This window comes from Papilio xuthus, unplaced genomic scaffold (genome assembly GCF_000836235.2).
Source record: "Papilio xuthus unplaced genomic scaffold, Pxut_1.1 DF828142.1, whole genome shotgun sequence".
Lineage (NCBI taxonomy): Eukaryota > Metazoa > Arthropoda > Insecta > Lepidoptera > Papilionidae > Papilio > Papilio xuthus.
This window is the reverse complement of record NW_013530507.1, coordinates 3,119,090-3,128,889: the sequence shown is the minus strand read 5'-3', so window position 1 is coordinate 3,128,889 and position 9,800 is coordinate 3,119,090. Positions and strand designations below refer to the sequence as shown.

The 9,800-nt window shown below is 31.7% G+C and overlaps 2 protein-coding genes across 4 annotated transcripts; one reads left to right on the top strand and one right to left on the bottom strand.

The window, feature by feature from the left end:
• Positions 1-912: 912 nt before the first annotated feature.
• Positions 913-2,002, bottom strand: LOC106114209 (uncharacterized). Of its 3 annotated transcripts, none has more exons than XM_013307317.1 (2): positions 1,553-1,581; positions 913-1,229 (listed from the first exon to the last, which is right to left on the bottom strand). In XM_013307317.1, exons 1-2 carry the CDS (start codon positions 1,571-1,573, stop codon positions 1,008-1,010), a joined length of 243 nt encoding a protein of 80 aa, XP_013162771.1. In that variant the 5' UTR covers positions 1,574-1,581; the 3' UTR covers positions 913-1,007. The 3 variants fall into 3 exon arrangements, 1 of the variants encoding a protein (XP_013162771.1); XR_001227704.1 differs by lacking the exon at positions 1,553-1,581 and adding an exon at positions 1,771-2,002 and having other exon boundaries at positions 1,145-1,229; XR_001227703.1 differs by lacking the exons at positions 913-1,229; positions 1,553-1,581 and adding exons at positions 1,587-1,622; positions 1,771-2,002.
• Positions 2,003-7,461: 5,459 nt separating this feature from the next.
• Positions 7,462-9,682, top strand: LOC106114195 (nuclear polyadenylated RNA-binding protein 3-like). The gene is made up of 2 exons (XM_013307301.1): positions 7,462-7,569; positions 8,343-9,682. Exons 1-2 carry the CDS (start codon positions 7,558-7,560, stop codon positions 8,838-8,840), a joined length of 510 nt encoding a protein of 169 aa, XP_013162755.1. The 5' UTR covers positions 7,462-7,557; the 3' UTR covers positions 8,841-9,682.
• Positions 9,683-9,800: the final 118 nt, after the last annotated feature.

Here is a 9,800-nt window from a genome sequence, read left to right as displayed (position 1 = left end):
ACAGCGATTTACATTGCAGTTTAATACATATCAATTTTGCTGATAACTTCAAAATGATTAATAATTTTGTGTAATTTTCAATGTATTCCCCATAAAAACCTCGAGTGTACATATAAAGTTAAAAAAAATCTCCCAACAGGTATGTAACCGTTCTATAGTTATCTTAAATCAGCGCCGGGGGCGGTACAATCACTTTAAGAAATATTGGATTGAATAATATCTTTATCTATAAATGTCAAACGAAAGTCGCTTTTCGTGAACTTTGTTTGAATCAAGCGTTCTGCTAAACCATGAAAGGGATCAAAATACGGTTTTCATCATTATGTAGGTTATGTATTCCACATGGTTTGTGTATATACTTCATAGTAATTCAAGTTTAGTATACATGAATAAACAGCGTGTTTCTGAACCCAATTAGCCTTTGTGACTTACGCTGGCTAAACCATTAGACCTATGTAATAATGATGTATCAGAGAATTCTAGATCTTACAAAAGTTCTACAAAAAAAGTATAAATGGCATATCGCTATCTTATACAATTACGTCACAATAAGCAAGTTTTGCTTAAGAGAAAGTAATTGAAATCGAATGTCATTAGCGGCGCAATTTTTTCTATTTTAATTTCCATATCAACATAAATGTGTTAGTTATTAGAGAAATTTTATGTAGATTAAAATGCCTTTACAGAAGGTATATAATTCTGACCAATAGTGTAGAAGATATCACTCACGATCACAAACAATAGGTGCTACAGAAAAACATGTTCGCGGAGCGGTCGCGCCCGTGTTTACAAGGTTTTTACAGGATTGTACGTCACCGGGAAGAAGTACTACTGATATGAGAGATCAGATGTTTAGACTTTGCCACCCATGTGAAGTAGGGATGGGTCACTAGTTTAAAATAAAACATTAACTTGTAATGCTATTCAAATGTATTAAACGTTAATAACAACAATTTTCCAGGACTGATTGATATTTATCGTTATTTCGAATTCAGGCAGTTTAGATGTTAAGACTTAGATTGTCCAGAACAAGTAGGGCATAGCTGTAAGTTAAATGTTGTACCATCAATAACTTGTCCAACGTTCTCCGCTAAAGAATTATCACTTGCGTTCACGCTGTTTGTAACTTGGCTTTGAAAATCAGAAGTAACTTGTCTTGACACTCTCATACTTTTTACTTCAACATCTTGGAATGTGCAAATGATCAGAACCAGGTATACAGCGGCAACCTGAAAATACATTAAAATATACAAACATTGAAATTCTTTTCGAACAAAACATAAATTTCTAGTTGTTTCCCGCGACTCCATCCGCATGAAACTATAAAAAAAACTTAAATAGTAACCTATGTGTTCATAAAATTGCAATGAAATGGGAGCTTATTTTCTAATACAATAGATAACACATCTACAAATACGAGGGTGGATTGAAAAGTACTCGGCCTAACATCTTACATTGAACTTACTGTGCGATAAACTAAATCTGAGACAGTAATAGTTTCATAGTAAAATGCAACGTGAAAATTTATTCATGAAATGTTTCGTAAACTTACTTTTACTCCCATGTTATACATATATATGTCTGTCTGATTTCTTAAAACAGAAGTTGCTTTTTGTCGTTTGCTGACATTATTTATAGCAATCATTGGCGCGTTAATTAACAACATGGAATACTAAATTGCATATTAATTATTGATTATAATGAATTATCTACAATACATTAATTAGTACGATGTTATAAATATTTTTATGTTTTAAAATAATTAATTACCAAAAGTTGACATTATTTGTTGTTAACAGATTTGGTCTATTCTCTCTCTTCATTATTTTCAACGCTTAGTCGGCACAATTTTTAATAATGTCTCTCTACCAGCTATCATATGGCAATTCACACATTGCTCATCCTAGTACTTGCGAACAAGGTCTTTTATTTGTGATAATATGCTTAATTAGTGCAGATAATATTGAGCTAATTAACTTGCATAATAATATCAAGATTATATAATAATTTATACAATTAAATCAATAAGTATTTTTGTTTCCTATCAATCAGCCTCATTACCGCGACATCGTGCTATATAAATAAGTATTGACAACAGGGCACATCAACAGGCAATTTTACTTTGGAAATTACCTAAGCAACATTCACAATGGAATCAAAGGTATGTTAATGTATTTTATTAAATTGCTGTTTAATGTATTTGTTTGAGGCAGTAAGTAAGACGATGTTATAGTCTATTTTAGAAGAAATTCAAGGTTAGATTCGTAATTGTATTAGTCTGAGAGCTGACAAAAGTAAACAAAAATAATTTTTCCAAACTTCATTCAGTGAGACTATTATTCCCATATTTAGTAGCAACTCTAAAATCAATAAGGACTGATAAAAGCTTTTGAATATGTCTTTAGAAGTACCGATTGCATTACCATTATGAGTATTATAAAGTATTTTACTAATAAAAACATTGAATGGAATCACTAAATATACTTTTTTTTGCAGAAAATGGTCACGTTTTTAATAGTTGTCGTTTTGATGTTCCAATTCGCTGAAATGAGCATCATCCGTAATGTAAGACAGGTTAACAGTACACTTAACGCCAGTTCTACCAACAATGTGGAAGCCACCGACAATTCAGAGGCTTACAACTTAGGTCAGATACTTACTGGTACGATTGTTAGCCTTCAAGAATGTCCTACGTGTTCTAACCCACCAAAATCAAAACAGTAAAAGCCAGAAGACATCCTACATCAGCTTATGTTTATTCATACAGAACTAAAACTATATTATGTATGTATTTGTATAAACTTTGAATTTTTAGTATTGTGTTACACAATATGGAATAAATTTATTTTGGAATGGCAACTTCTCTATTCTTTTCGCATGCATCATAAATGATAATATTATACTATCATTTTAGATTGCTAGTTTTGATGGTTAATGCAACAGAGGCTAAAGTCGGACGACGTAATAGTGATATGTGATCTAAGATATGAATAATTATTGTGAAGAACTAGCGATCTTGTCTAACGATAGCCAAAACTATACTGATTTAAATGAAATTTAGTACTCAGATCGGGGACAGAGTGTTGTGCTTGAGAAAGGACAAAGGCTACTTTAATGCGAATAAAGGGATTTAAAGGTTAGAAAGAGGGGATGAAAAGTTGTATAGTATATCTTCATTTTTACTGCTAGAAAGTTAAAATTGATTTTATTAGGCTGTTAATTTGATATAATCTATAAATATGATATTTAAAGTTAGTAGAAGTTTTACCCTGAATGGTGTAAAATAACAATGAAAGTTTTTACGTAAGGTTACTGAGAATGTTTTGTAAGTTTAATATGTTTTGTTGTAACTTTTTATAAGTTAATGTAAAATGATTAGCCTAAAGAATAAAATCCTAATAAATTATCCGAAGCCAGTATAAGACGCGGACGAAGTCGCGGGCACAGCTAATAGTTAATAAACTTTTAAGGTCTCTAGCGCCTAAACGCTACTTTGAATAGAGGTAAGTTCGGTTAAATCGTTATATTTTCGATCAAAGATTCCGCGATAGTACGTTGTACACGTCCCAGAGAGCCTGTAGAAATAAAAAAAAATATTGATTTATTGCAAACACTAACCAAATTTCGTTTAAAATACTTGGTGTAAATCGTGTTAACGTAGTTTTTTGACCACGTATTTAAATTATATTCACAGTGTAAGTAAGTACTTGATACAAGTTTTTTACGGTTACATACCTGTTGGGATATTTATTTTTTAACTTTATATGTACACTCGAGGTTTTTATGGGGAATAAATTATTAATCATTTTGAAGTTATGAGCCAAATTGATATGTATTAAACTGCTATGTAAATCAAGAAATCGCCTATTATATTTAAAATCACATGATCGCATTTAGACTACCTAAAGCAAATAACTGTGATATATATATATAAATAGACTACTACTACCATATTGCGGGACCAAAGGAAATGAATATGTTTAAATTTGGAATTACTTCCGTAAAGAAAGCCTAAGTGTAGCATTATTCGCTTGAGTTATTTTGTGGAGCGGCATTGTATCTCGCACCAAAAAAACAAAAGAAAAACCCTGGTCGAGTCAGACTCGCGCCCCGAGGGTTCCGAACAAAATTGTAGGTACAAGTAAAAGTTCACCTACCACTAAATCGAGTCATAGTTAAAAATAATGAAAAGTTTATAATTTCAAAAAATATTTTTTTTATTTATTTATTTATTTAATGTTATATAACAATTTTTTTAAGGCTTATCAGAATTTTTCTTTTATATGTGCTATAAGCTATTGCTTCAAACCAAATTTCAAGATTTTAGGTCGAATAAAAGTAGGTTTCGATAACTCTGTGAGTAGTTGCTGGTTTGGAAATATGCGACTTAAATTGCTTTTTCTTTTCATTGCGTTGACGCGTATTATTGACCTGAGTAATACCTCTACGCCTTCACGAGGATGGGGATTACTAAGTTCCAAATTATAAAATGTTTTTATTATATGATGAAACTAAACATTTACTGTTTTTGAATTTTTACTTTATATGTTCTGTAACACATTGCTTCATACCAAATTTCAAGATTCTAGGTCGAAAGGAAGTACCCTATTACGCAATTAAATTTTTTTTTTTTTTATCATGGAACTAAAATTTACGGTTTCCGCAATTTTTCCATTATCTGTGCTTTACGACGTTGCTTTGTGCCAAATTTCAAGATTCTAAGTTCACGAGAAGTACCCTGTAGGTTTTGATTCCCTTGCAAATGTCGAAAATTTGCGTAAATTTGCGACATAAATAGTTGTATCTTTTGATTGCGTTGGTTTAGAAGTTTTATTTTTTCACAGCACCTAGCGACCGCATATCTGAGTATTTAATATAAATTCCAGCTTGATACCTCCACGCGTTTTTGAGAAAAAGGGTCTTGACAGACAGACGGACGGACAACAAAGTGATCCTATAAGGGTTCCGTTCTTTTACTATGAGGTAAGGAACCCTAAAAACGTTTTTTTAGGGTTCCACAAAATTTCTCTCAATAGACCCGGTGACCTCAAGTCAAAGTAAATTATGTTAGCGTTAGCATTCTCCTGTCAGTGTCTAAAAAAGTGCCAAAAGGTCACTAATTATAAACGGATAGATAAGTCATCACTTGGAAATTACCATTTTTGCTCTGGTATACAATTTCAATCGTATCTAACTTCATAATTTGTATTTTTGTTTTATAACAACAAGATGAACAATATAAAAGGCCTTGAAGCAATTTATACTCTTAAAGGTCTAAATAGGGAAATTAAAGTTTGCATGAAAAGATGTTATTCCTTAAGAATATTTACTTAAAAATGGACTTAAACGCATTTCAATACAAATAACTAACTACCTGGCAATATTTCTGTCAATTTTTTTTCTGCAAATGTCTATAAAAGAGCATTATAGTTTATATCTGAAGAAATTGAATTCCTACGTTTCTTCATAGATATGTACAAGTTGCATCACAATGTTTTCCCTAGCCGTAAGAACGTTGAATAAATGAACACATTAATATCATAACTCGAAAAACATATAAATACATGGCAGGGATCGAGTCTAGGTGTTTAGATTTTGGTCCAGTGTAACTATGGTAAGATTCAGCTTATCTAGACGCGCGACAATTACCTAAAATATCGAAAGTTATTGTCCGTTCTAAACATTTTTGAAGTTCGTTATGGAATTCTCCTCGGAGCGAATGCACTTTGTCTAGCTCCGCTGGCAGACCTAAATCTCATTCTAACATTTTTTCTAACATTTTATTGCGTCTATAAAATAATTCATGGTTCACGACAACAGTTGAAACGGGTTTGGGGGGTTCGAAGTCACAATTCCATGTCTTTTTCCGTAACAATAACCACGAGGCTTCTAGCACCTCAATTAATCTTTTTATTGCTATATCTTATGAGAATAATGGTTTTAATTATCTGTGTGTCCCCAATTGTGTATTAATGATGAAAATTATCAAGCAGCCTCATTACCCTTCTTATTATAAAATATAAATAGATGGAAACCCGCAACTTCAGTATAATACTTTCATAATGGAAGCTAAAGTAAGTTTGCGGAATTTCATATTTTATTTATTTATTTACGTTCTTATTTATTACTGATATATCGAATTTGATAAATATATTAACATGTCCAGATGTTCTTGCGTTTAGTAATATGTAATAAACACTAAAAATATTAAATAAGGAACGTACAATACTAAAATTAAAATAGTACACAAATGTAATTTAAGTTATTAAATTTTTCTCTTATTTAATCTTCTACTTGAGGTGCCTCTCCGACTAGCGAAGGTTGGAATTTTAAAAATAAAATGTTTTAATTCCATGACCATTAATTATTTTTAAACTTTTATTACGTCTTTTTTGGTTTCGTTTGTATTAAAAACATCTGTCACCAATTTCTGATGAAATCGTTCAAAGCGAAGCTTTAAAGAAAGCAGATGGATATTATTTAAAAATATTTCTTCTGCAATACTGCGTACAATATAATGAAGTATTTATTTTGCAGAAGCTGGCGATATGCATCATCTTCGTTTTTATAATGTCAAACATTGAAGCGTCCGTCCGTGACACGAGACAAATAAATTCAATAACATCAAGCAGGGTGACCAACAATATTCGTGCAGAGAACAATTCCTCAGTGTTCAATATAGGACAAATTCTTTCTACTGCAATTAGCTCCACCAGATGTGTTAATGCTTCGTGTTCCTCGTGAATAATCTTGATTTGTATCACTTATTATGTTAAAGAAATATCTCGTAGACTTTCATGGATTTAAACAATAAATATTGATAATTGGAAATATATGTTTCGTTTGTATCATATGCTCTATGTAACATAATCATAACAATCTTAGTGTGGGTTTCCAATAAAAAAATCTGACAAAAAACCATAGTTATCCAACTTATTGTATTGGAAATTTTAGAGACAATTTCGTACATGTAATTCGGCAGGAACGTAAAATAGCGCCTGCAAAAGTCTTGGTAAGTGACTGAGTTTACATATACAATCTTTTCATATCCCAATTTAGGTTTACTAGAATATTTATTACATTCTTAAGTAAATGGAATACGCTTGTAAAAGCAAAGCTGCCACACCACTGCGATATCAAAAGAATACATCAGGTTTCTATTAACGATAACAAATCTCAAATCAATAAAGAGTTAGAGCTTTCTATGATTCTTTATTGTGCTTTCAAAACGTAAGAGCTTTTTGTTAAATATTGACTAAATTATAAATAAAACTTTTATCGCAACAATTAAAAAAAAACAAGTAATAAACCAAAAAATTATCTGGAAAACTAATTAAATTGAAAATTGATATCGTTATCCAGAATTGAAATATACTGTTCCTTTTCATATCTTTTTTTTTAATTGACGGCTATCATTTAAAACATATTATATGGTAATCGTATTTTAGCTGTACTTGTTTAAACAATCCAATTAAGAAAAGTGATATAAAACAGTATAAATAATAACACACTGACATAAAGTAACACGTTTAAAGTACCTAAAAGAAAACAAACATAATGTCAATCAAAGTACGTGTTTATCCAATATTTATATAGTTTAAATTTTATTGAACGTAGTTGCTATGTTATTTACCTATTGATTATTTTAATTCATCACTAAAGTTATAATACAAATATCTGGGCAAATAAAATTGAAGTTAATTTAACGATATTACTCATAACAAAATATAAATTTTTACTTGATACAGGAATCGGCCCGCCTCGCCCGGTGAAATACCACGACCACACAGAAGGCAGGCGTGAAGTGGAAGCAATTCCGCGTTTCGTCTGATGAGTGTGCGTTTCGTCTGATGAGTGTGCGTCCCGGAGGCCTAATTTAGTCCTCTTTCCCTTCCCATCATTTTCTTTATAAGGAAAGGATGGGAAGTGGTAGTGGATTTTGCGGATGAGAGGATGCATGGAAAGGGAAGATATTTTCTTTCTGTGCATCCTCTCCTCCGTCGATTAAAGGTAGGCAACGCATATGCAATTGCGTATGTTTATGGACAGCAGTCAGTTCGCTATTTCAGCGATTTCAGGTGACTGCTCGCTCGTTTGCCACCTTTTGGTATAAAAAAATGTAGTTTACGCATATGTAAATTTGTTTATATGTATATAGTGAGTTTTTTTTGTGGGTATGTTTGAATGGCTGTATGTCTACTAGTCCTCGTTACGTCAGATTCTCCGAAACAGCTAGACCGATGTTTATGTTGTTGTATGTAGGCGTAAAATTTATTTAATTTTAGTAATTTAATCAAAAATGCGGGCAACAGTTATAATAATACAATTTGTTTGCTTCACAGATTACAGCCGCGTGTTTCGCGCTTTACCTTTATATCAGTACTTGCGAATCAAACCCCTGTTCGTATCAACAGGGGTATGATAATAAAGGTTTTTTTATACCAGAAGTCTACGATGACTTAATTAATGATAACTGCAACGTATGCATTGGAAGACCATACCCGAAAGTTCCCGAAAACCAATACAACCCATCTGACAATAAAGAATCAGGTTATGAATCCCAAGACTGTTATACAGAAAATACGATAATAGACGAGGAATGCGAAGCAACAGGTGATGACGAAAATGAAACAGAATATGAGGGGAAGAACAGCGCAAAGTATGATGATGAGAATGAACCTGAAGAAAACAATAAGTACAAATCGAGTAGTAAATATGAGTATGAACCAAATAATGATGATGATGATGATGAGGACAAGTATCAACCCAAATATGATAATGACGAAGATGACGATGATGAGGACGATGATGATGATTGCGGAGAATGTGACTCAGAATAATGACCCGAAAACATAAAAAGCAAAAGTATAATTAAATATTAATTTGCGTACTTTGGCATTGCAACATATACCATATTCTATTAGTTGCTAAATATAATAATAATTATGTCAGTTTTAAAGATAAATGTGTGAAAAAAAAATTTATAAACAATCGGACTTAACTTTCCTATCAGAAAATAATTCCATACTGATAATATGTCACAGAACTCAGTCTTCGCCGCACTTGCTACTTACAATGTGTAGGAGGAATTTCCATCAGACGACTCAAAACTAATAATTATCTTTACCATTACTTCCACGAGGACAAAGCAATAAAGATAAAAATAGAAAATTGTTGGCTTTTCCCACTAGCACAGATATGAGTATAATTAGCAGTAAGTTCCATGATATTTAATATTTAAAAAGACCTGTCAGAAAACTGTATCCAGTAACACATTTATTTAACAACGATCAAGATGAATATATTCTTTAGTGTATTAATATGTGTGATTTATACTTTGGGTCTTTGTGCAGTACAAGGTGATAATTATGTAGAAAATCAGCATGAAGACAATGAATACCCAGAATACAATTATTGGAAACCTATGGTTTCTTTCGATGACAAAGTAAAACCAGTTAAAGAAACGGACGTAAAATCTGACGATAAATTTGGGTATCTAAGACCCTACCAACCTCCGTCTTTAATACATGGACTGAATACTTATCCACATTATGCCTGCGACGGATTCCCTGCACATCTCCACAAGCCGATCTGGTCGTATCCTGATATTAATTACTTTGTTAAGAAAGTCAACAAGGATAAGCCATATGTCTCATATGAAAATAAATAGGTGTTAATTATTTTTCTTCTTTCAATTTCGATGTTTCATCCATTCTTAGTGTAGTTTATAAATGTAATCAAATCATATATTTTATTAAATATTTTTCTATTTTTATATAGTGCAGAACTATGTTTTAGTA

Coding starts and splice junctions, on each gene's coding strand:
- LOC106114209 (XM_013307317.1), bottom strand. CDS start 1,573: ATGTATAACATGGGAGTAAAA. Junction 1,230..1,552: donor TGTATAACATGGGAGTAAAA/GTAAGTTTACGA, acceptor ATGTATTTTCAG/GTTGCCGCTGTATACCTGGT.